The sequence below is a fragment of the Tursiops truncatus genome, chromosome 17 (genome assembly GCF_011762595.2).
Source record: "Tursiops truncatus isolate mTurTru1 chromosome 17, mTurTru1.mat.Y, whole genome shotgun sequence".
NCBI classification, from domain to species: domain Eukaryota; kingdom Metazoa; phylum Chordata; class Mammalia; order Artiodactyla; family Delphinidae; genus Tursiops; species Tursiops truncatus.
Genome location: NC_047050.1, coordinates 8,421,189 through 8,448,345, shown reverse-complemented (window position 1 = coordinate 8,448,345; position 27,157 = coordinate 8,421,189). Strand labels below are relative to the sequence as shown.

The 27,157-nt window shown below is 43.3% G+C and overlaps 1 protein-coding gene across 24 annotated transcripts in view; it reads left to right on the top strand.

Annotated features, from left to right (window-relative positions):
* Nucleotides 1-3,117: 3,117 nt before the first annotated feature.
* ASPH (aspartate beta-hydroxylase) overlaps nt 3,118-27,157 on the top strand; it is a 418,870-nt gene continuing 394,830 nt past the window's right edge. For all 24 annotated transcript variants that reach the window (XR_012327192.1, XR_012327191.1, XR_012327194.1 and 21 more), the window contains exon 1: nt 3,118-3,487. Coding sequence is in view for 8 of the 24 variants with exons in the window: in XM_033843144.2 (XP_033699035.1) it covers nt 3,373-3,487 (115 nt within the window). In the remaining 16 variants the exon portion in view is untranslated. The remainder of the gene's footprint in view (nt 3,488-27,157) is intronic.

Here is a 27,157-nt window from a genome sequence, read left to right as displayed (position 1 = left end):
AGTCAAGCTGTTTGATGAAAATGCCAGTTCCTTTACTTGTTGAGATACAACTCGTACGGGAATAATTGCTTTGGGAACCCTTTGAGTACAGAATGCTTTAAAAGTGTTCTTGTATTTACCGACATGGCCCTCATTGCAACACATTCTACTAATGTAAAATGAAAACACACAACTGAATCATCAGGATCAGTTGAAATTCACTTTTTCCACTAGAGAAGAATTTACTATGAAAAATAAAAACAGGGAAATACTCATTTTTAGTTTGCAATAATACAATTTCATTTAGGAAGACCGCTTACAAATGAGAGCCACTTTCTAGGAAGCAGGTAAAATGCGACTTTAAAACAGTGTTTTAGTAGGTATACACAAGTCTGGAAATACTTAATTTGGAAAGCATTTAACTGGAGGTTGCGAAGGGTCAACACGAGGGGGAAAAAAACCAACTAGGACAAATCTTGTCCTCAGGTTCTCACTTGCAAATCCCAGTGGTAAAGCCAATGGAAAGTTTATGGAAATATCTGAAAGGCACATTTGGCCTAGTTCAAAAGCTCTCTTAAATTAGTATTTTAATACATTGTCCTAGTTAAGTCTTGTCTTTATGATCCTTTTAACATTGCTTCACCCAGGGTTCATTCATAGCTGACTCAGAAATCACAAAAATGAGGATAGGCTAACAAGAGACCTTTGACCTTTTGTTTACTTTCGGAGGTAACTTGACTTCCTAATCTTCTCCACCCCAATGCTGAGAAAAGGCCCTATGTAAAGAGATTCATGGATCCAAGGTAAGCTTTGCAGTTTTTTTTTTGTTTTTTTGTGGTACGTGGGCCTCTCACTGCCGTGGCCTCTCCCGTTGCAAAGCACAGGCTCCGGACGCGCAGGCTCAGCGGCCATTGCTCACGGGCCCAGCCGCTCCGCAGCATGTGGCATCTTCCCGGACCGGGACACGAACCCGCGTACCCTGCATCGGCAGGCGGACTCCCAACCACTGCGCCACCAGGGAAGCCCAGCTTTGTGTTTTTTAATGCTCATAAAAAGGGAAGTAAAAACAGATGTAAAATGTATAATACTGGCACTTAGCTTGGGAGAGTTTAGTCCCTGAAACTAAATTGTGTGTAACTGACAGTATCTAATGTCATGAATATTGTTATAAGTTTTATTTTATAATACTGAGTATATAAATATCATTGTAACTGTTTCTTGCATTAGAAGGAGGAAGTGAGGAAACCTCTAACTTCCTGTTATCTGTATTTACAAAGCTTCTATTTTGTCCTTGTAAGATACACAGCTATGTATCTTCTCAATGGTACCAAATTTTGTTTCTGGAAATGCAGGAGCAAAACATCACCTCACAACATTGTGGAGTCAGTTACCAATGAAACTTGATTTCCTCAGAGAGGTAGACCTTGTTAAGTACCCACCATCAGGTTTTTTTCAGACCTATCTTTGCAGGTAGGACCAAAGCAGCTTCTGGGAGAAATCTGCTAAGAGAAGAAGGAGCCGGCGAGACATTCTCTGCTCAAAACTAAGCCTTGTCCTGGAAGGATAATTTGGACCATACACTCTGGAGCCAGATGGACCGAGTTCATATCCCTGCTCCATCATTTACGGGCTCTGTGATTTCCTTACTTTATGTAACCTCTCTGGGCCTGAGTTACCTCATCCCTAAAAAAGGTACACAACGAAAGGGTTTTGTCAGAATTTGAGTTCAAATATCTTGAGCATTGTTTTCTCAACTTAGTTCTCATTATGATTTTATATTAAGTTCTTTCACTTAGATTTGTCTCTTAGCCCAACTCTCCCCTCCCATTGATAAGGGGGCCTGTAGGGGGAAAAGCTGTGTGAAGGCAGAAGGAGACGGTAAGCTAAAAGCTGAAAGAGCTGCTTTAGTAAAAACTCTGTGAGCTTCCCTGCCCCTGCTCTACCTTGGTAACTATCTAGCATTATTTCACAAAAAGGAGAGAGAGGCCTTCTCCTCATGATGCAACACAACCCTCGGTGGGCTTCTGTGAATCAGAAGAGGCGGATGGGGCCAGGGACCTGCCAATGCGGGGTGGCAGGGCTAGAGAAGAGGAATAAAAGCGATGCTACTCTGCAACCATGTCTCTAGTTCCTCCGCCCTCTCGAGACACTCCCAGGCGGTGCTCGGAAACATGGTCAAGAATTGGGGCAAGGTGTTAAGCAGTTACCAGAAATGTATCAAATCACCAAGCATGTCTGGCTTCTCTGTTACGCACCAGGCATTGTGCTGGCAACTGGCGACACTAAAAGATGATGACGATGTCCCTGACCTCAAATCCCCGTCTGGCTCATCCAGGGACCCAGATATTTTAAAGACCATGTGTGGAATTCAGAAGCAGCTGAAGGCCCAGGAAATGTGCGACTGCACGGGGGACTCACGGTTGGCGGCCTCAAGGGAAGAGAAACGTAGACGGCAGCTCGGAGGAGAGAGATTTCAGACAGAGGGTGCCCTGCAGGGCAAGAAAATGAATTTTTGCTTTACATTTACATTTGCACCTCTTAACTAAGATCGTCTGAAAATGTTGATGGCACAAACGAAGTGAAGTCCTGCTTTAAAACCGAACAGATCAACTGCTTATGGCTTAAGCATGTAATTAGTCCTAACATCACCATTTCAGAAATGTCCTGACATTAATACTGACGAAATACAATTTTTTTCGCAAGAAGGGTGGGTTGCATCCGTTGGCGTCTGTGTGCACAGAGACGTGGGACATGAACAAAATTCCAGGAGAAAGGCCGGGAGGAGGTGGGCTCCGTCCAGACGTTGCACACGTGTCGCCAGTCCCGCCCCCAGCGCCCCGCCCCCGCGCCCCGCCCCATCCCGATCGTACAGGGTCCGCCAACGCTCGCGAGAGCCCTCTCGCCTTCCACGTCTGCCACGTTCCAAAGGACCGGGACAGACTGGAAAGTCGAAAGCAGCTCGCGCTCGCAGGCGGCTGCGTCGCGCCAGAACAGCCCTAAATCTGTAGGGGGTGGGGGAGCGCGGCCGGGTTCCGTCCCCCTCATAGGAGCCCTTGTGATTGGCTTCATGTCCCGTCACTCAGCTTTCCGCGGGCGGGGAGGGGGCGGGGCTCAGGCGAGAAGGGGCGAGGCCTCGTGCGGGAGAGCGGCGCGCTCTCGCGTCGGGAGGGCAGTCACCGGCTCGGCGCACACGAGGGTCGGGCGCGCGCAGGTGGCACGCGGGCCAAAGTCCTTAGAGGCGCTGCGGGCGGTGCCGAGACACCCGCGCGGCTGCAGGAGCCGCAGCTCGCACCCGCTGCAGCGCCCGCCGCAGTCAGCGCGCCCCGCGCCGCCCGCGTCCCCCACGCCCTGAGGGAGACCCCCCACCCCTCGCCTGCTCCAGCGGTGCGCGCCATGGCCCCGCGCAAGAATGCCAAGGGCGGCGGCGGCAACAGCAGCAGCAGCAGCAGTTCCAGCAGCCCGAGCAGCTGCACCAGCGGCGGCAGCAGCAGCCCCGGGGCCCGGAAAGGTCAGAGGCGCTTCGGGGCCGGGGGCCGGGGCCGGCCCTGGGGATGGGGCCCGGGCGGCGGGCGCTGCGGGTCCACCGCACGAGATGCCGCGGAGCGTCTCCTCCATCCTCCGCGTCGTTCCTCCTTTGGCCGCGGGGCGGAGGCCGCGCTCGGTGGGCCTGGCGGGCGGGTTGGAGGGGCCGGGCCGAGCGGGGTCCGCGGCCTCGGGTTGGTCACGCCGGGGAGCCCCTTCCCGGCCGATCCTTCACCTGCAGTGCGCAGCCGAGATGGAGATCTTTTGATCTACTCTTTCTTGGCTTGCCGTGTAATTGGTGATGGGAGTAAGAGAAACAATTTACCTTTGCCGTGCATATTTTGGGGAGTTTGGAAATGAGCCAAAGTCAGAGAAAATAAGTTCCTGCCAAACCAGCAGCTTTTAAGAGCAACTCAAAGGAGAATATTCTATGAGGGCTGCAGGGGTGAGTGTGTGGGAGTGATCTGAATGTTCTCGAAGATTATCTTAGATACTTTTGCTTTTATGTAGCTTTCTTATGGTGCGAATACTGGGCGAGCTTCTCTGTTTTTTCCCTTTGTCTTTTAAAAGAATCTATTGGATATTCACCTTTCTCTTCCATGTGCTTATCCAGGAAAGTGGGAGAACAGATGTTTTAAATCTGTTTCATCTCATATTTCAGTGGTTCTCGGTTTCTTTTATACGTCCTTTGACTCATATTTAGGATATTGAAACTGCAGTACACATGTGTATTGAATGTGAGCTGTAAACTTTCTTCTTTGAAATGATTTTAGATTCTTTGTTTCCTGAGGTCTACAAGTAATGTATTTATATGTATCAAGAAAGTAAATCAGAATACTATAGTCATACTTTTTTTTTTTTTTTTTTTACGGTACGCGGGCCTCACTGTTGTGGCCTCTCTCGTTGTGGAGCACAGGCTCCAGACGCGCAGGCTCAGCGGCCATGGCTCACGGGCCCAGCCGCTCCGCGGCATGTGGGATCTTCCCGGACCGGGGCACGAACCCGTGTCCCCTGCATCGGCAGGCGGACTCTCAACCACTGCGCCACCAGGGAAGCCTTATAGTCATACTTTAAAGAACTGTTTTTTAAATGGCACTTACCACTATCCGACATTATTTATTTTCACGTGTATTGCCTTCCTGTCTCACCCACTCCTTGTTCACCCCTATTCCCAGCTCCTAGAGTGCGTCTGGCCCTTAATAGTTGCTCAATAAATTATTTGATTAGTGGATGAATAACTTTAAATGGTAGTGCAATTAAAATCATTGCATAAATTTACACTCTGAGAACTAATATTTGTAGAGAAAAAGTACAGTTTGAATTTCAAAACAGGCATGTTAATTTACCTTTGGCGTAAGTAAAAGTTTGTGTTCCTTTGCCACTTGCCCTTAAATGCCAGTCAGTTGACTTAAACAGGCAGACGGGTAGATGCACTGTCTCAGGCAGCTCTGGCTACCGTTTTTTTTTTGAGTTCAGTTATATTTTATTTTTAATTTTTATTTTTTTTGTGGTATGTGGGCTTCCCACTGTTGTGGCCCCTCCCGTTGTGGAGCACAGGCTCCGGAAGCGCAGGCTCAGCGGCCATGGCTCACGGGCCCAGCGGCTCCGCGGCACGTGGGATCTTCCCGGACAGGGGCACGAACCCGTGTCCCCTGCATAGGCAGGCAGACTCTCAACCACTGCGCCGCCAGGGAAGCCCTGGCTACCCTTTTTAAAGTTTCTAAATGAGAAGAGCCCATTGGGCAGCTTAAGCACCAAGCAGAGAAAGCTGATAAGACTTTAGTGTTAATTGTTTTCAAAAGTTTTCTGTAGCTGTTTACAAGGAAAGCACATCTTTGTGCCAGTTTGTCCTTTGCAGTCGTGGGTAGAGTGGGTTAACTATCTGAAGCAGTTCCTTCATTATGTGGCCTGTTGTTAGTGGGAATTAGTATTAGGAAGTTGTGTATTATATTCCCACCTCCAGTGGTTCAAGAACTAAACCAGTTTTAAAAGGTAGGTAATACATTTAGGAAATGTTAGGACCTAAATGAATATATTCCAGCTTTCATATTCAGGCATTTTAGAGCAAGTTCTGTCTGTATTTGAGGATCTACAGCCTTTTAAGTATTTTACACATCAATTCTATAATTGTTATGAAACAGACGTAGTGTATAAAAGAGAACATGTAAAAGAGAGAAATATCTGTATTACCAGAAAAATCCCCAAACAGAGAGTTGGTATTGGAGTGTTGCGTGTTACATAATGAGCATTCTTTTTCCGCAGCATTTTTTTGAGTAAATGGTGAGTTCTGACTGTGTGCCAGGCGGAAGGCACTGAAGATGGTGAGGATTCTCTCAGTTGTGAGCAGTTACACTGTAGTGTGAATCTTTTTATATTGGTTTCTTATAGTAGGGTGTACCGGAAAGATCGAGCCACTTCTCTTTCGTTGCTATGTTTATTGGGTCACTGATGTGTAGACATTGATGCCCAAGTCAATCCCATGTGCTGGGGAAATCATAGAAGCTGAAGAAATTTTAGCTGTGGTGTTACGGTGAGGCCCAGAAAGATTGTCTGGCTCATTAAAGGTTATGTACTTCTTGGAAACCGAACTAGTTAATGGGTGACCCAAGACTAAACCCAGGTTTTCTCTTATTCGATCATTATATTATAGTACTGGACTTTAGGTTCTCTAATTTTATAAGATATTATGGAAATCTTAAAGTAGATTATCTTTTAAGTTTCCTTCTGGCTCTCTGTGGCATATTACACCTAGTTATTTAAGAAAAGTGTTCTTTTTGTCATAACACCGATTAACTTTTCTTTTACTAAAATTATGTGTGAAACAGTGTATTTGAAAATCTTAGTTTGAGAAGTACATGGGCTCAAATAGTGTGTTTTTTGAGATGTTTTGCATTGAGAGTTTGAAGTTGATGATGACGTTGGTCACATTAAACATTATTATTTCTTAAATCTGTGCATGAAAGTACAGTGGAAAAAGGACCCAGTCCTTAGAAGCATGCATTTTAGGGAAAATGTGATTATCTGGACTTCTGTTTATCTTGCTGGTCATTTTTTTCAAAAGTGGTGCTTTGAAACTGTGACTTTGGGGATTTACATAACACTTGGATTTTTAAAGCAGGTGTCTGTTTTTTGTTTAACTCTTCAACTTAAATTGAGAACATTAAATATCTAGTTTTTTGCAGAGCTCAGTTTTACCTTTTCCAGTTTTATTCTTTAAAATATAAAACAAACATGAGTAAATTGGACATTTTACCTTTAACTTGCATATAAAATCTTGACTTGCACGGCCAGTTGAGGCCAAGGGAAACCTCTTTCAGATTTATTGATTTGAAAATCTTGGTTAAAAAGGATAATGAGACTTATTTTGTAGTTACAGACACTGGTATGTATAATGTTTTTGTTTAGCTTTTCCCTTTGGAATATCAATCAGTCTTTCCCTGTAGCTTCTAACTTGCTACAGGAATGGAAACATCTGTTTATTTTGTCTAATAGTGTCGTGCTACTACATCATGCTTTACCAGTAGGTGTCACTGTAGAACAATTTTTCCTCTTTCAATTTGAAGCTTCAGGTTATGTAACACCAACTCGTTTTTAAAATTTAATCAGCCCTGTACACACTCAAACCCATTGATGGACATCTACTTAAAAAAATGCTCAGCCACTGCTGTTTAATTCTCTAAAAATCTCTAACAAAAGGTTTTGGATTTAGTAGTAAGAGTTGGCCGCTAGCAGTCTTATTTCTTTAGGCTTATTGTATTCAGAATTAAGTGCATTGATAGACTGTAAAATTTATACATTTGCAGATATTTGATGGGTGTTAATCACTTAGAATTCTTTTCCTTCCTTTTTACTTTCAGTATTTCTTAGACTACTTAGTAATTAACAGATACAATACATTGCTGATGGTGCCCTTGAATGAGGAGGCCTTAGTGAAATTCCTTCTTTAGCCAAAGAATGTCAGTTAGGGCCAGTTGCTTAATCCTCCACCAGTCATTCTAGAATGAAAACATAGGAGCGCCATAATTCTTCCACTGTAAGAACTGTGTGCTGTTTTGTGTTCAGATGAACAGCGTTTTGACCACCTGGCCAGATTGTATGAAACCAAGGGCTAAAAAATGTTCTGAGGGAATTCTTGAACACAATTTTAACAACCTGTTTTTGGCTTAAGAAGTAAAAGGAGAGTTCCATACTTTAGCTTTGCTCTAAAATCGTGTGTCTCAGAGAGATTACTAGGAAATGAGAGGTTCTGATTTTCAGCAGATTACCAACAGGGTAAGTTGGATAAAGGGTCATGTGGGCTCTCCACTCTATTTTTAGTTAGTATTGGCAATTTAGCCCCTGCGTTCTCTGGTCCCAGTAGAATAAACCTTATTTTCTCCAGAAAGACAATGCAGTGTAGTTTGGGAAAGTCTGATGACCTGGATTCGCATCCATTTAAGAATCATGTGGCAGGTCACTCAAAATTTCTAATCCTGGTCTCCAATGGAAAGAATTATTCAGAGCTGTGACAGCCCTAAAATCAATTTTACATGCCTTCCTGTTCCTCACATTTTTCATTAAAGTACCACTAATGGTAAAGGTGAGTATAAAACTTTGGAGAATATATAAGGCTGTAGAGCGAAGCAGGCTACAGCATGCTTGAAACGTTATGATTTATTTAAAGAAATCATTTTCTGTTATATTGTGTAGCATCTGTTTAAGTGAAGTGGATGTTCTAGAGGTCATGTTTATACTGGGCTCTGAGTATCACTTGACACATTTCTGTCTACCTCTGGGGGTGTATGTATCCCATATGCACATCACCCTTCGAGTTGCTGATTTACCCTCTAACCCCTCCCAGATCTGTGCTATCTTCTGTTACTGGAGCTCAGATATATTTCAATCTTTTGATGCTACTCGTGCCTACTGTTTTAATATCATGAAAATATGCAACTTAGTTTGTGTCTTGGGTACTTCTGCATCTCCCACGTGGTTTGACTTCATTCTGTACTAAGATACAGAACATTTTAAAATTCACTTCCTTTAATAAATCTTGTATGTACATAGAACCCATCTGCAGTTTACCCAGATCTCTGGGGAAAGCCTCAGCCATCTGTCAGGAGATGTGAGTGTGCTCAGGCTGGCTCCTGTGTTTCCTGCCCCAGCGTCCCTGCCTGTTAGGATGTTCATTTCTTCCTGTCTTCATCTCTGTGTGCCGCTGTAGGGGCACCTATTCCAGAGGTGAGCGCTTTAGCCATTTCACTTCCTCCCGGTAGTGCTGGGAGTCAAGGGGGTATTTCCTCGTCAGTCGTTATTATTTTTTAATGAGGGTGCTTCAGGCATTTGGTCTGCATTTAATATTTGTTTTTCAGGGGTTGTCTTGCTTACCTCTGACTGATGTGGATATCTTTTAATGGCAAATCAGTGAGTGTAATTTAGTTCTCATCAGATTGATGACACCTGAGGACAGATTTGCTGTAGATAACCCATTAGACTCAAAGGAAATTTTGAACTTACTTGGTGAATAAATCTTTTTTTTTTTAACATCTTTATTGGAGTATAATTGCTTTACAATGTTGTGTTAGTTTCTGCTGTATAACAAAGTGAATCAGCTATACATACACATATATCCCCATATCTCCTCCCTCTTGCGTCTCCCTCCCACCCTCCCTATCCCACCCCTCTAGGTGGTCACAAAGCACCCAGCTGATCTCCCTGTGCTATGCGACTGCTTCCCACTAGCTATCTATTTTACATTTGGTCGTGTATATATGTCCATGCCACTCTCACTTCGTCCCAGCTTACCCTGCCCCCTCCCCGTGTCCTCAAGTCCATTCTCTACGGGTGCGTCTTTATTCCTGTCCTGCCCCTAGGTTCTTCAGAACCAATTTTTTTTTTTTTTAGATTCCATATATATGTGTTAGCATATGGTATTTGTTTTGCTCTTTCTGACTGACTTCACTCTGTATGACAGACTCTAGGTCCATCCATCCACCTCACTACAAATAACTCAATTTCGTTTCTTTTTATGGCTGAGTAATATTCCATTGTATATATGTGCCACATCTTCTTTATCCATTCATCTGTCGATGGACACTTAGGTTGCTTCCATGTCCTGGCTATTGTAAATAGAGCTGCAGTGAACATGGTGGTACATGACTCTTTTTGAATTATGGTTTTCTCAGGTATATGCCCAGTAGTGGGACTGCTGGGTCATATGGTAATTCTATTTTCAGTTTTTTAAGGAACCTCCATACTCTTCTCCATAGTGGCTGTGTCGATTTACGTTCCCACCAACAGTGCAAGAGGGTTCCCTTTTCTCCACACCCTCTCCAGCATTTTTACTTGGTGAATAAATCTTTAGAAAAGATATTTACATAAGATCTTTTGAAGGACTGGGGCTGTTCTTTGGCCCCCTGCGAGTTCCAGGTGGCTTGCCTAGTCGTTCTGGCTGTAGCATGGTCTCATGTGCCATAGAGGCTCTCTGTGCTCTAACGCAGGTGGGACTGGGGGTGGTGGGCGGGAGGGTGTCTGGTTAGAGTGGAAACCATTATTGCTGTACTTGGAGAGGTGCCAGCGTTTCTCTCCTGCATGTGTTCCTACAGATTTAACCCTGTGACTCATTCTGTACGGAAGCCAGCAAGCAACAGTCTTAATTTTGAGTAAGAAAATATGACTTGAGAAAATAGTTTTATTCTGTCACCAGTATTGTATAGGTGCCATTTCTCATATCTTATGTAGGTTTCACAGCCTTTGCTGTCCTTCCCTAGTGCAGACTCGGTGCTGTCTTGTTCTCTCCTGTCTCTAACTTCTGGTTCTTGTTTATTATATTGCTAATATACAGTTTCTGACACTATCTTTCACACTCTGTTTTAATTCAGTTTTCCTGAATGGGTCTCCTGGAAAGTCTTTGATTGGTCTTAGGTTCACAGGTAAATTTTATTTAGAAGTTAATTTCTTTCCCTTACATGAAAATAAAAATCTGTGTTGTGAGTGTTGATTGAAAGAATACCTAACATTTAACTTTTCCATTCTTTGAATCAAATCAGTTTGAATAAGATGGCTGTCACTTACTGAATTTTATAAAGTATTTATAAATTGTTTCATGCTTTATGCTTTTTGGTAGCGTGCCATCTCTCTAACTTTCAGAATACAAATATTTCTATGTGCTGCTCTTTAAAACTGTATCTATTTGAAATATTACATATTAAGACGTTTACAGAGATATAAAGAGCAATGCAGTGGTTACCACGTATCCACCATACAGATGAGGAGGTAAAATGTTACCTAATTCTTGGTTTCTCCTGTCCTGTGTTATCCCTTTCCAACCACTCTTAAATATTTTGTGATAATCATTGTCATGCATTTCTTTGCAATATGTAATATATGTTGTATAATGTTACGTTGCATATTATATATTGTATATCCATTTGCGTAAAATATATCTGCTGTTAAATGCCATATATACGAAAATTGCTTAGGAAGTATATCTATATCTCTATGTATAGAAACATAAATATATACATATATATACATACATACATATGCACTTGTTTAGTACATGTTAAAAGTTTTATGAATAGGTTCATACTTGGCCCATTAATTCGACACTGTTTGAGATTGTACCAAACTGGCTCTTTGTTTTCATATATATAGTTCTTCACTGTATGAATGTGCTACTTTTTCTTGAGCCATTTTGGAGTCCAAGACCACTTTGTTTTCATTTTTCTTCTTTCAAAAACTGCTGCTCTGAACACTCTTAGAGTTATCCATCCTATAAATGTCTAAGTGTTTTTCTAGAGCAGCGGTCCCCAACCTTTTTGGGGACTGGTTTCATGGAAGACAGTTTATCCACAGACACGGGGTGCGGGGGCAGGGGGATGGTTTCGGGATGGTTCAAGCACATTACATTTATTGTGCACTTTATTTCTATCATTATTACATTGTAATATATAATGAAATAATTATGCAACTCACCATAATGCAGAGTCAGTGGGAGCCCTGAGCTTGTTTTCCTGCAACTAGATGGTCCCATCTGGGGTGATGGGAGACAGTGACACCTGAAGTGTGTCGCTTGTGTCTAGTCTACTCCGCGATCTCGTTTTGGTCTCTGTCACTGCAGAAAACCCTGCTTCACGAAGATAGGACACTGAAAACGGAAGCAGGCTTTTCAGTGCTTACGTGGCAATCTCAGGATATTCCGTCTTGACTTTAATCCAGACGTATGGAGATTTGAAGTTGTCTCAAGCATACCTTTAAGGCCACCGTCATTTGTGATCTCAAGCAGTTGATTCTCTTCTAGCACGGAAGTCTGTTCACCTGGCTTATTCACAAAGGGGGTGCGGATCCATTCCTTCCCAGTTCGGGGGTCTTTTGTGGTTGGGAAGTAACGCTCAAAGTCTTTTGAAAGCTGAGATAGGGGATCATACACCAGCTGGGAGAAAGAAGGCCCTGGCTCAGTCTCTTTCAAAATCTCCGCTAATATTTGAAACATGTCAAAAATCCCAATGTTCACTCATCGCCCCCATAATTCCAGTTTGGCTTTGAATGCAGCCACTTTATCTGCCGCCTTGAATACAGTTGTCATTCTCCCCTGAAGTGACAGATTGAGTTCGTTGAGCAGGTGGAATATGTCACACAAGTAAGCAAGTTTTGTGACCCATTCTGTGTCACTGAAATGTGCTGCCAGTGGTGACTGTTTTTCTAAAAGAAATCTCTGGAGTGGCTCTCGTAACTCCGAAACTCTGGCCAGGGATCTGCCTTTAGAAGCCATGTCACTTCTGTGTATAAGAGATGACGTGTGTGCTCTGCACCTATCTCCTCACGGAGCTGCGCAAACAGACGTGCAGTTAAGGGCATGTACTTTAATGGGCTTGATAATTTTAATCACATCCTGCAAACGTTGTTAAGTTCAGGTGACATTTTTCAGCCTGCCGTCATTTCTCTATGGATGACACAGTGCGTAGACTCACATTCAGAAGCTACTTCTTTGACCCGAGTAGTGAAACCAGAAAGCCGTCCAGTCATGGCAGCCGCCGTCTGTGCATATACCGACACAAAATGACCAATTCAGTTTTCCTGATATGAATGAATGAAATTTTTCATATGAATGAAAATTTCCTGTACCATTAATTGAAGTGTCTTCTTTCTACACTAATCTGCTGTATCACCTCTTGTGTGTAGATACCTGTGGCTCTGTTTTGTTCCTGGCATGTGGAATTGGGCAAGTCCTTCTGCCCTGTCTTTTTCATCATTATCCTGGATGTTTTTGGACATTTCCTTGCCTGTGTCCTTTTGGAATCTGCTCAAGTTAAGTGTCATGAAAAAATTTCAGGATTTTGACTGAGATTGTATTGAATTTATAGAACAGTTTGGGACAAATACACATTTATATAGAGTCTTCCTGTACATGAACACAGTGTAACTTCCTACTTATTTAAGTCTTACAATGAATTGTTATAATTTTATCCAAAAGTGATATGCCTCTTTTATTAGATTTAATCTAAGTACTTTATTACTTTGTGTTTTTTTAAACAAACATTTTATTAGGAAAAATTTAAAATATACACCAAAGCTAAAAGAATTGTATAATGATCCCATCCAGATTTTACAGTGGTTAACATTTCATATATTTGTTTTATATCATACTCATCAATTAATCTATTCTTTTATGCATTTCCAAGTAAGATGTAGACATCAGTATACCTCATTCCTAAACATGTATGCATGCCTGTTATTAGAGCTCAACATTTGTTATGGTCCCCTGCCCCCTTCCCCCACTGAGGTAATATTATCATACAGTAAATTGCACAAATCTTAGTGTATGATTTGAGGAGTCTTTATAAATGTATACATCTGTGTAACCCAACCTCAGATGGAGAATATTTCCATGGTTCCAGGAAATTCTCTCAACCCTCTTCATTGCTACCACCTCAGCCCTCAGAGGCAACCATTGTGCTCACTTTTCTCACTGTAGATTGGTATTGTCTGTTCTAGAACTTCATTTTGTAAGTACTTTTTGTGTAAGCCTTCTTTTACTCAGCATATGTTGCTGGTATGAGTACCTTGTTCCTTTTCATTGCCAGGTAGTTCATTGTGTGACCATAGCACAATGTGTGATCCATTCTTTTATTGATGGACACTTGACCTTTCCCTAGTTTGGACTAATATGAAGAAAAGTCTATGAATATTGTACTCTTGGAGAAGTAGTTTTTCTTTTTTTTGGTGGACATATTTCTTCATTTCTCTTGAGCAGATACCCAGGAGAGGAATTAGTGGGTTACAGGGTAGGTGTATATTTAGTTTTATTTAAAAAATAGAAATAAAAACCTGTCAAAGTGTTTCCAGAGTGGTTATACAATTTAATTTAACTCTCACCAACACTGTGTGGGAATTTTAGTAGTTCTATATCTACCAGCATTTGGGATTGTCAGTCTTCTTAATTTTAGCCATTCTGGTGGGTGTTCAGTGGCTTCTCATTGTAGTTTAAAATTGTCTTTCCCTCGTGACTCTGATGTCATGTACTTTTTCTTGTGCTTATTGGCCATATACATTGTTAGCTTCCTTTGTGAAGTTTCTGTGTAGGTTTTTTTGACCATTTTTATTGCTTTTCTGTCCTTTTGTTATTGAGCTGGAATTTTTATATATTCTCGATAGAAGTTTTTTCAGGTATATATATTGCAAATATTTTTTCCAGTCTATAGCTTGCCTTTTCATTTTTTAAATAAAATATTTTGAAGAGCGAGTATTTTTAATGTTGATTTTTTTTTTTTTTTATGGTTCTGTTTTCTGTATCTTGTCTAATAAGCTTTAACTATTCCCAGGTCACAAAGCTATCCTCCCATATTTTCTTCTAGAAATTTTGTAGTTTTTGTGTTTAGGTCTATGATCCATCCCAAATCAATTTTGGATTCGTGTTTTGTTTTTCCCTAGGGTATCCCCTTGTTATGGTACCATGTGTCGAAAAGACTTGGCTTTCGTCAGTGGATTGGTTTTGGTGCCTTTGTCAAAAACCATATGACAATATAATTGTAGACCTATGTCTGCACTCTCTATTTTCTGGCACTTTCAGATTTATTTGATTATTTTATGGGTTTTAGCTACTCCGTCTATTTAGTTGTTAACCAGTAAATACACTTGGAGGCCTCGAGGGCTGACATAGATCTAAGATACAGTTACTGATGACCTCTGTGGTACTAGTCGATTTATGTGTGAAACAAAATTACCCTTTTGCTCTGTAAGGTTATGTGGAGTAGGACATTTTTAAGGTGAAATTAATGTATGTGAAGGTGCGAAGCTTATAAGCAACTTATATTTATTTTTTCTTCTAGAGGTAGTGCAGTATTTGTGTTAGTAAGTCAGTTGTTGGAATGGTCTTGTGCTCCATGAGGCATTTGAGATGATGAATAAGGATAGAATGAGATTGAGTAAGACAGAGCGCTGCTCACCAGCTTAAGTACTGATTTGGAATAAATTATGTACATTCAAGACCTTCCGTCTCCCTGGCCCCTCAACAGTGCCCTGCAGGCTCTCCGCGGTTTCTTAGTTGATGTTTACCGGTGTTTTCAGCCCCAGCTATTTAAATCTTCAACTTTCTGAGCTCAGGACCTACTACTTTCCATTCAGTTCTGGCATGTGGCTTCCTCCCATTGTGCAGGGAAACCAGAGGACATCCTGAGGGGAGTACTCATCGCTTCAGTGGTGGGTGGGGTTGGCCTTTGAGTTGCATGGCATTGGGGGGGCAACTGATGTGAGGCTGATAAGGAGGCATGGTCTAGGACCCATGGTGGCTGCAAAGCCAGACCAGTTGAGAATCTCAGCAAGCTATTGCTCTGATTTGGGCATGGAAGTACCCAGCAACTGAAGTAGGTCTTGAACGCGTAGTTCAGTAAAGCTCCTTTTCTTTCTTCAGACTGAGGCGCAAGCCCAGCGGGGTGGTGGGTGAGTGAAGGTGAGCCAGCACCACAACTAGGATTTAAAATCTTGGCAGTCACAGCTCTCCTGGACCTTCGGCCCCCACCCACCTAAGAGGGAGGCCAAGGCTGTGGTCGGAGTCCTGGATCTCTCTCGAGGACCCTTAGTGGGCACCACTTTCTCAGAGACCTGAACCGTCACTTACCTTCTCCCTGAGAACTCTCCTCCACCCCCTCCCACAGCCTGGACCCCCTTCTTTAGTCTTTCTCATTACATGAAAAAGAAAACAGAAGACACAAAGATCTTGTACTCTCCCTCCTCTAACCAGCCAGATTCTGCAGGTGAGTAGTATGGCTCCTTGCCTTCTCTCCCTCAGGTCTTTCTGGAATCAGCAGAGACTAAGCCCAAATCCACTGGGCTCTTCTTGTTCCTTTTCTTTATCTGCTTCCTGAAGGATAATCTTCCTGAGGATTCTTTGCTGGGCACGGTTCTAATCCTGTGCCACACACTCTTCACTTAATAACAGTAGTGACAGAGGAAAAACAGCACCTGTTACTGACCGCTAACTATGTGTCAGACACTGTGTACTTCTTTATGTGTCAGCACTGAATTCCCACAGTAATCCTCTAAATTCCCTTTTTGTAGATGAAGAAAGGGAAGCTTAGATCAGTTTGCCGAAGATCATGGAGCTTGTAAAAGTCGGAGCTGGAGTCAAGATCCCAATTCTGACTCCAAAGCTACTTTAGTTGAATGTTTTAGATCCCCGGTAGTTGTTGCTTCGATTACTCATAACTGCTCCTATTTCATCCTTCTGTCATTGTCACCTTCATTATTTGGAAGTTAGATCATGTCCCTTCCTTATTTGAAAACCTTGAGTAGTTCCCCCGGGTACTCAAGGTGTAGTTTAGATTTCTTAGCACCATCTGGGAGGCGCTTCATGGTCTTGCCTCTCTTACCCTCTCTAGCCATTCCCAGCCTTGCTCTCTTTATATTTATATTAATTAAGCCATATTTAGTCGCTCTCTGTCGTCTCTGCATGGGCACTTGCTGTTTCTTCCGTGACAGCTCCTCGCTTCCTCTTTCCCTATGTGGCTCCTGTACGTCCTTCAAGATGCAGCTCCTCCATCAGTTCTTCTTACTCTCCCTTCATCGTCTCCCCAGAGACTGGGTTTTGCAACCCACTTCCCCCTCCCCCAGCACGAGCTTCTGTAGCGCCCTCTGCAGTCAACTGTTTTAGCATCCTCATTGATTCACGGGTTCCTTCAGCAGATGAAAGTGTGACCCAATCATTGACAACAAACTATCAGACTGAACTGGACCCAAGTACTAGCGCCGCCACTCAGTTTTAACCTTTAGTACGTCAACAAACCTCTCGAAGCACCTTTAAATAGTTCTCCATCTTTCAAATGGAGATAATAATACTCATATCATACTTACGAAGATTGGCTGCAAAGTGACACGTAGTAAGCGTTTCCTAACTACACTTATTCTATATGGGTGATACCACCACGACCAAAACAGCCATTTTCTTTTGTACCGTGATGATCTGTTTTCTTTCATTCTTGCTTGATTGTAAGGGCAGCTCTGTGTTAGGAACAGACATCAGATGCAAACTCCCGTAAAGAGTTTAGGAATTGATTTCATTTAAAAAGATGCGATGTGATCATACCGAATGTGGTAGGATCAGTGGCTCAAAATGTCCTCAGGGCACGCGCCCTCTCAGTGTAGGTGCCTGCCATCCTGAGGCTGGCCACTCCGGGATTCAGGATGGCAGCCGGCGGCCGTTGGGATTGCTTGCCTCCCTGTTCACGCTCAGCAGAAGAAGGGGGCTTTTTCTCTTTTGCTTAGAGCAGGGCTCCTTGGCTCAGTCCTACCTGTCTCACCATCGCTGGCTGCCGAGGGGTTGCCACAGTTGTTCTGATCAGGGGTCAGCATTGTGGTCACATGATCGTGTTATTACATTTTTCTTTTGATTTCTTTTCAACTGATTTAAGAAGTGAAAATCATTCTTAGCTCCTGGTTCGTACAAAAATAGGAGGTGGGTCACAGTTTACTCACCCTGGTCTAGAGTAATTGTTAGGGTTGGGAGAGTTACTCCTAATGTTTGGTGTAGGTAAACACCACGTTTCGTTTTCTTTTTATCTCCAGGGCTTAAATGATTGGGTGTAGTAGGTGCTCAGTAAATATTAGAATGAACAAATACAGGGGAAAGTCTTACTTCCCTCTCATAGATCAAAAGGGCACTGAGAATATGTAGGCTGCGTTTTTGTGTCTTCTACGCTGCCTTGAATGTAATAAGTGCTCCAAAATTATGTGTTGTGTAGGTGGATTTTATTTTTTAGGTTTATGGTATGGGCCATAAGACAGATCACAAAGTCCTCTTGATGTTTATATGTGTTGGAGCTAAAGAAATAAAAATTATTACGATGTGGAGAATTGTTTAAATCGATCAAGTCCTTGCTGGTAGTTTCAACATTGTGGTACTTGTAGGAAGCATTGGTACTTGTAGGAAGCATTGTGGTACTTCGGCCAGTAGGAAGCATTCAGAGTTTGTACCTTCTGACTGGGAGGAGGGTTGGAGCAAAGCAGGCATTTATTTGTTCTGAATTTTGTGAAATTAGAAAAGCTCTGCTTACTTTGCAAGATTTTGATTTCCCCTCACTTTATTCTTAAATGTGACTCATAGATAGACTAAAATTATTTATGTGAATACCGAAATACTGCTAAGTTTTTGTTCCCTTTATTTTTCGGTTTTGGCTTTTAAAATTCTTTTGTAAGAATTATCAATATTTCCTTCTTGACTTAAGATTAAAGTTTGTCAATTTTAATTAAAAAATAAAAAATATGAACAATGCTAACATTTATAAAGAAGATTGTCCCTCAAAATGCTATATATCTTTGAATTCAAGAGGATGGTTCTTCCCAAGTGATTATTTTCATCCACATTGTCCCATATACTCTTTTTTCTTTAACATCTTTATTGGCGTATAATTGCTTTACAGTGGTGTGCTAGTTTCTGCTTTATAACAAGGTGAGTCAGCTATACGTATATCCCCATATCTTCTCCCTCTTGCATCCATATACTCTTTTACCCTAATATAGTACTTACCAAAATGAATTTTTAATTTATTTTTATTTGTTTTTCTCCTCCACAGGACTGTAAGCTAAGTGGCCTCTCTTGTTCATTGCTATAGTGCAGGGCAGGGATTTCAAGAGTATTTGTTGAATGAATGCATATTCAGGTGCATGGAGAAAATTGTGGAAGCCTTTTAAAATTTACCATCCTGTGATTTTGATTACTTTGTGTCTTAAAATCTTTACATTCGTTTATAAAGCTGAGAGAAGCTTATTCTGCTGATCCGAATTACATGTTGAGCAGAAATGTTCTATTTAGAACAAGACTTTTATCCGAGATGGTATTACAAATATTTAGCCACTGCTAGGGAAGGGACCCCAGTCAGGACAGCACCTGTAAAACATACCTGTGCTGTATAGCTGATTCACTTTGTTATAAAGCAGAAACTGTCACACCATTGTAAAGCAATTTTACTCCAATAAAGATTTTTTTTTTTTTTTTTTAAAAAAGCATACCTGTGCTTTCTGCCTGAACATTAGCTTCTCGGGAACTGGCGTAAAGCTTGGAGACTTCAGCCTTTTTAGCCGGTCAGATTTCATTGGGTCATACTCCTAGGAACTTTGGCAGCAGGCTAGCTGGGTTATTCGGGAACACAGCCAAGAGACCAGTATTTGCAATAGTTTGCTGCAGTGCAGCCTGAGCGCAGGATGGCAAGCGGGGTGTATGGTGACTTTTCTTCCCGGTGACCTCAGCCAGAGAGGGAGGTTGTGAGTTTGTTGAAGCTGGAGCTGGGGCAGGGGTCAGGGAGGGAGGTTAGAGTAAAAATGAGTCAGTGAGAGCAGAGTTAGGGGGCACCTGAACAGAACAGGTGGTCACATTGACCATCACTTGGGTTTTGAACTGGGGCAGGATTGGGAGGAAAGGGACAGACTTGGGGTGTGGGGCAGGGCAGCCGAGTCGACGAAGCCGATGAGGTTCTAGCTGGACCTGCCCTGGCCATTCCTGTCCCTCACCCAGAGCCAGACTGTGGTCCGGTTTTGTTTTCAGAATACTCCATGTATGTTATATTTGCTTTACCATCTAGATGGCCCCCAAAATATTTATATTTGCATTGTTTTTTTGTGGGAATACCATGTAAATTGTCCAGTGAAGTTAATGAGGTTTACTATGTCCCGGGTCCTGTGCTCCGTGGGAAGGGGAATACAGCAGTCAAATCTAACACGAGCCTCTGGGAAGGTCACTGTCCTATGGGCTGCAGAGCAGTAAATACTCGGATGAACGAAGTGTGCATGGTTCAGGGAGTAGGGAAAGGAAGACTAAAATGCGAACCCGCTAAGGCTTTTCAGGACTCTCAAAACTACAGCCCCAGCTAACGTCTTCTGGGCAGTTAAACTCTGTGGAATTAGAAGAGGTGACAAAGACACTCGAAGGACAAATGGCCCATTTGTACTGAAGAAAGAAAAGTAGATTCAGGGCAACTCTAAACTGATGTCTCATGACAATCCTAGACAAATTCTAGGATTAAAAATTTTAGGGTGAGAGGGAGGGAGACACAAGAGGGAGGAGATATGGGGATATATGTATATGTCTAGCTGATTCACTTTGTTATAAAGCAGAAACCAACACACCATTGTAAAGCAGTTACACTCCAATAAAGATGTTTGAAAAAAGGAGCAAAACTTTTATCTTTCAGTGGATAGAAAGGACACTGCGGGTTTACTAAGTGTAGGTTCTCGCTGTGCATTCTGGTAAGCTTTCTGGACAGGTGATCGGGATACAATCTTGTAGTTTTTCCGGACTTCACCAAGGTGTTCAACACCATCTCTGAGAGTCCCCCTGGGCCTCGGATGGTAGAGCATCCGTCTTGTGACCGTGTGGATCCCAGCTGACTGCGGCACTGGACCCACAGAGCGCTGATTTCGTGGGTGGATGTCAGTTTTCAGAGCGTCCGGCCCAGCTAGTGTCTCTTAAAGTAGTGTGTGGCGCACAGGTGAGGGCGGCTAGTCCCGGGAGGGGGAGAGACACCACGCAGGCAACCTGGCTGGGAAGGCGGACTTTGACGTGGTTGCACACTTCTGCAAAATGAACTCCTTGCTGCGGATAAGCTGGGACAGGCTTGAAGCAGGAGGTGTCTTTTCCAGAAGGCCTAGTGTTTTGTTTTGCTGGGGTTGGGGTTTTTAATTGCTCGCGGTCTCAGAGGGTGCTGCCTGCCTGATGTGTCTGACAAGGAAGCCCCTTGCACATGGCGGCCAGGTGAGGGAGGGAACGTCCCGCCCTACACAGGGCGGGCTGCCTCCGGAATTGCAGGGCCTGCATATTGGGGGCGGGGGTGGAGGCGGTGGGGTGTGGGGAGCGCCTTTCCGATGAGGCCCTGGGCCGAGGGTGTCGTGTTAGCCCGGTGTGGGGAGGGGTGAGCACCCTGGGACGCTGGCCCCCATGGAGCCCTCCCCGCGCCCCCGTCAGGAGGCTGCAGAGGAGTTAGGCTTGTACTCCCAGGTGAACGGGAGGCACAGCTCAGGGCATTCGGCGGAGATGTCCAGCCAGCAGATGGAGGTCTGTGGGCAGAACTTGCCTGGAGGAGACCGTTTCCCCTTTGGTTTGTCATAAGTTGGAGGCCAGAGGCAGAATCGGTGTCCTTTTCATTACTGCTGGGTTTAGGACTGACTCGATCCTTGATTTCTCTTATTTATTTATTTATTTATTTTTAAATCAGTTTAATTTTGTTTTTATTTTTATCCCACCTTTTGTTTTGAAACTTTTAAACCTAGTTAACAGCAAAAAGATTTGTACCTTGAAAGGCTCGTGTACTCGTCACCTGGATTAGCAGCTGCTGGCAATTGGTCACGTTTGCTGTTTGTGTATCTTCCTTCCTTCCTCCCTCCCTCCCTCTCTCCCTCCCTCCCTTCCTTCCTCCCTTCCTTCCTTCCTTCCTAACTTCCTCCCTCCCTCCCTCCCTCCCTTCCTTCCTCTCTGTCTCTCTCTCTCTTTGGGACCTCTTTGAAGGTAACCTGTTAGTCAGCATGACATTTTAACCGGCTTAACTACTACTTCCTTCCCCATATGCATCTCCTAAGGACACAGTAGGGTTCTCAAACCTAAGGAATGCAACAGCGATGCGGTATTATCTAACTGCACTCCCTGTTGAGATTCCTCTAAGAGTCTCCAGAAGCATCCTTAAAACTTGAAGTTTTGAAATTTCAAACTTGTTTACTTATCCAGAATCCAATCATGAATTAACCTGGGAGATTTTAGCATTTCAGATTTTTAACCCTTACCCTCTGGAGTACCTGATTCTTTTTAGGACTAGAATGAGCCTGGAAATCTGGATTTTCCCAACTTTTTAGGGTGAAAAAATGCAAACCTTCAAGACAGTTATGAGAAGATTCGTTTAGATTCACCAGTTGTTCTGATGCCTTTGCCTTTTCTGTTGGTCTCTCTAGACACACACACACCATTTTATTTATTTATTCATTTTTCTGCTGAACCACTTAATTAAATCATGATACTCTACCCCTGAATTCTTCAGCACGTTTTCCCTAAGAACAAGGATATGCTGCTATATAACCACAATGTAATTATCACACACAGAAAGTTTAACACTACTCACAGCACTGTTAACTAAAGTCCGTAGTCAAATCTTCCTAATTCACTCCAATGGTACCCTTTAAACAGCCACCTCCACCTTCGAATTGTTGGTCTCTCTTTTATTTAAAGATTTTTTTTATTATTAAAATAGATTTTCTCCCACAAAGTCTCGTGAGTAAACCAGATGCCTTTCCTGTAAGATATGTTGCTTTTTGTGATATTCTGTAGCTCTTACAAGGTACGGTTAAGGTGAAAATCACAGTAAAGAAACACTTTTTGATTTCTTCCTTTACAACAGACCAGTAATTTAAATGCGCGAGTCATGGGAAGTTGGGGGAAAACATGCCGATAAAAACACAAGTACACTAGTTTTTGAAAGAAGAGGTTGAAGTCTTGGCAGGGCTGTTGGGTGGCAGAGGCGTTAGATTTATTCCATGCAGTCGAATTTGAGGGGAACATAACTGGCTGGGAAACTTTTTGTGACTCATGGGAGCTAATGAAAATAGTCCTTCAAGTAATCAAGGTTATCTTGCTTTTCCCCTGTGATGTCTGCCACTAACAGACATTGAGTTGACATCCTGGACTTTGATTTCATGACTGTCCTTTTCACTGGCACAGTGCTTGAGCCAGTGACGTGGCTTCTGTGAATGGTTGTGTCACAGGTCCAGTGATTGTGTAAAAGTGCTGAAGTAGACGTCACACTTCAGGATGTAAAGCATGGAAACCCTGTCCAGGTTCAGCATTTTCCGATTTGGTGATATATTTAAAAAATATATAAAAGTAATACATTTTTATGACATTTCAAGAACAGGCAAAACTAACCTACAGTGGAAAAAAAGCAGAACAGTGGGGCTGTCCCTGCATTTGGGGTTGGTGTGGAATGTGGATGGTAAGGGCCGTCAGAGCACTTAGGGGTGGCCTTAGTGTTCTGTGTCTTGTTAGGGATTTGGGTTACACAGTATATATTTTTGTGAAAGCTAAGGGAACGTACACTTAAAATTAGGGCATTTCATTTTATGTACATCGTATGTAAAAATGATAAATGTTGGACTGTGGTTTACGATATAGAAGCTAAAGTACTTAGGGGACGTGTGTTAATGTCTGTCATTTAGTTTGAAATGTATTAGACGTATAAAATGGATTACCGGATGGATATGGAGGGATGAATAGACATGCCATAAGCCAGATAATAAAACGTTAATTGTAGCATCTGAGTGATGCATACACGGATATCCTACGTCACATTCTTTCACCTTTGTTGTGTGTTGGAACTTTCTGTAATCAAATATCTTGAAACTAGTCATGCATTGTTTTTTGATCCTTTGAAATAGCCATTTCTGTGGGCTCCGTATGGTCAAGGGCTGGCAGTGTCTTACGGGTCAGCCCGCGTTTTGTGGCTGCTTTACTTAGCAGGCTTTGTCCGGCGGGGTACCGGCATGAAGCTTCATTTTCCTCCAGTCATTGTGGTTAGTCGGACTAGATTAATCTCTGGGTAGCAGAGGCTCTTGACCATCCCTGGGACAGATTCCTTAACACCCGAGTCACTCTCCATTTCTAAAAGCCTGTGTGCTTTAAATAAGATCTCGTTTTCAATGCAGAATTTCTCGTCTCCGTTGGCAGGAAGGCAGGAGGGCCTGTAGTGGGGAAGTGGTATTTGCGTCCTCTCCACGTGGTCTGCTTTGGGGCAGTGCCCTTCTTGCCTCTTCCAGGCTCTAGCTTGTCAGGGGTGCTAGGGAAGGGAGAGGGAGAGAGGGAAAGGCCTCTGTCCCCTCGCTGGGCCCTATCGGAGTCTCCTGCTAGTTTATAAGATCACCTGGCCCCCATTGCCCACAAGTGGCAGGCGCCCAAACGCTTCCTCTGTGAGTTCTTTGGAAGGCCTGGTGGGACCTTCCCAGGGTATGCGATGTCTTCCAGCCCTCCTGGGCATCCACTCCTGGCAGAACACTTCACCCTCTCTTGCTCTGGGAAGTCACATGCTTGGCAGTCAGCGCTTTGGGGCGCGATGCTGGCGAGATGGTACAAACCCCTGCTTTCCCTTGCTGCCCTCTTCGGGCCAGGGGAAGGTGACACCTTGCGGGGGTGCAGACTTCTTGGTAGCCGCTGCCTTTCCTCTGCAGCCATTCCTCCCTGGTTTTCCCTGCTCCTGATCAGCTCTGCTGCGGGAGGGCCAGTCCCCAGGGCTGCCATCACTTCAGACCAGCTGGCTACAAATTTGAAGGTCCTCACAGCCACCCTCAGGTTTGATAATTCCTGGGAATGACTCAGAATTCAGGAAAGTGCTCTGTTCATCACTGCAGTTGCATTACAGTGAAAGGATACAAATTAGAAGTAGCTAAAGGACGAGACTCAGGACAAAGTAGGAAGGTTCCGAACACAGAGCTCCCATCGTCCTCAGGGACATAAGTATTGCCTAATATGCACGGGGTATTGCCAACTAAGGGAGCTCATCCGAGCCTTTGGTACCCAGAGGTATTTACTGGGGCTCCATCACATGCTGCGAGCATGGCTGCCGTTAAGCGATACAGCCACACAGCCTGTCCCAAAGCTTCATCGTAAATCACATTGTTAAGACTGTTCGGTGACCAAAGACCCCAAGCAAACAAATCACTCCTGTCAGGCAGGACATGCCAGGGACCTCCAAGCAGGCAAGGGCAAGAGCCAGAGCTCTCTTTGGCTGAAGTTTAATTCTTCACTATGCAATTCACAATTGCAGCTATTCTTGCTTTTTATTATTTTTTAAATCAGGTTCATCATTATTAATTTATTTAGTAAAGCGTTGTTGGCTGTCCCCAAAAAATGTAGTATGATGCATAATTGCATCAGCTTTGTGCCCTATAGTTTTTTTTGTTTTTTTTTTTTTGCGGTATGCGGGCCTCTCACTGTTGTGGCCTCTCCCGTTGCGGAGCACAGGCTCCGGACACGCAGGCTCCGGACACGCAGGCTCAGCAGCCATGGCTCACGGGCCCAGCTTCTCTGCGGCATGTGGGATCTTCCCAGACCGGGGCACGAACCCGTGTCCCCTGCATTGGCAGGCGGACTCTCAACCACTGCGCCACCAGGGAAGCCCTGTGCCCTATAGTTTTTAAGACCCATATGTTTTGTAATTTACGTGTGAATTTTCCCTATATTTTGTGCTAATGCTTTTATTTACTCCCTGTCTTCCCGCCCTATTTGCATCTATAGGGCACTTTGTTGTAAACGCTGAATTCTTTTGCCCTAGAAAGTGGGGACTGGTGGGAAGGATGGGGACTGGTGGGGAACCCATCTTTTGCTGTCTAGATGGGTTAAGGTGGAAGTGGGACGCAGCAGCAAATTGGTGGTGGTCACACATAAGGGCTTTGTGACCTAGTCTCATTGCCTTGGAATTAGAGCTAAAAGGGTAGGCTAGGCTTTTCTGTTGTTTTTAGTTTTGAAAAAAAGAACTTTTTTTGTTGTTGTTGTTTTTTAACAACTTTTCACCTCACCACCTCAGTTTCTGAATGGACACCACAACTTACTTTTTTGTTTTTAAAAATACATTTTTCCACTCCAGGTTCACTCTAGGTTCAGCAGGAGACTCTCTGAATTTCAATACCGTGCTAATAGCCATCCACACAGATGAATGATTGACTAGGTTGGGGGTGTTTTTTCCTGTGAGACTAAGTCTTCTTTCTTTATTAACTTCTCTCTAGAAGGAATAACGGAGTTTAAAGAACTCTCTCATTAGGCCTGGCGTGAGCTTTTGGAATTAACTCCCATTTCTATTATGTTTTTAGCATTTTACCGGTGGAGTTTTGGCCCATCACAGATTCATAAGGTGGGGTTGATGGACCCGTGTTCCGATTCAGGTGTTCCCTTCTGCAGTGAAGCAGAGGTGATACAGAGAGGCACAAGCTAGGGCAGTGGTTCCCCAGCTTGGGGCTCCAAAGAATAATAAAGATTCCAAAAAGTATCTGGAGGCTGATTTAGATAGCTGTTGCTAATATTTCTCTTTCCCTTATTTGTCCTGATACGAATGGAAATGGCTTTCTCAATTTTGTTTTACTAAATTCTAAAACCCAGGGCAGCCCCTTGTCACTCCTCCAGCCACTCATGCCTTTTCCACACAGGACCATTCAGGAGAGGTGTTAGGAGCGTCAGGTGTCTGGCTGTTGGACCTGATGAATGCGCTACAACATCTCCTTCGTGCTCAGGCCTTCTTATGTTCAAGCTGGGTGTCATTCACCCAAGATTGATCAATGAGGAATTTATCTGACACAGAGCAATGAAGACTTGGTCATGGACCGATTTGGGTTCATCACCAGTATTCGGGAGGCACTGGGCTTCTTTTTTGAAATATCTCATTCTTAATGATTTATAGGTCTTTTCCTCTTATGAATGAATTTTAGGATCATTAAATTCCTGGAGATGAGGAAACCTGAAGTGACTTGGCATTTGTTGGACCATTTTTTGTGTCCCTTTGCTCTCTTATTTCTGAAGTGTAGGCAGGAAGAGGTTTGATTACTCATATAATATCAAGGACTTGAGAAAGAATTTACCTACTTATTTAACAATTAGGTGCAGGGCAAATGTACATTAATGAACAAGGCAGGTTCAGTCCCTGGCTTCATGAAACTTGCATTCTGGAGTTAGAAAGAATTTAAGAAATTAATTATTGTAGTTGTCTAATTACCAATGAAAGAACACTCTGAAGAAGTACATTCTACAATGAGAGTATATTAGAAAATGTTTCCATTTAAGCCAAGTGGGAGGAGATAGCTAGGCTGGGACCACAGTGCTGCCATCCCAGGAGGAGGGAACAGCGTGTGCAGAGAGCCTGAGACTGGAAAGAGCATGGTGAGTTTTTTGTGGCTGGAGTATAGACAGCTTGGGGAAAGGACACGAAACTAAAGCCGGAGTGATAGACTGGGGCCATGTTGAGTAGGGTCTTAAAGGCCACATTGTAGATTTTAATATTATCCTAAGAATACTGTAAAGCCATTGAGGGATTTTTAACAGGGTAGGGATACAATCAGATTTAAAAAATTATTCTGGCTGCTGTGTGGGGCACTAAAGGTTATGTTAAGGTATTGTAGTCGTCTAGGAAATGATGCTAACTTGGATTTAGATGATTGTAGGAAAGAG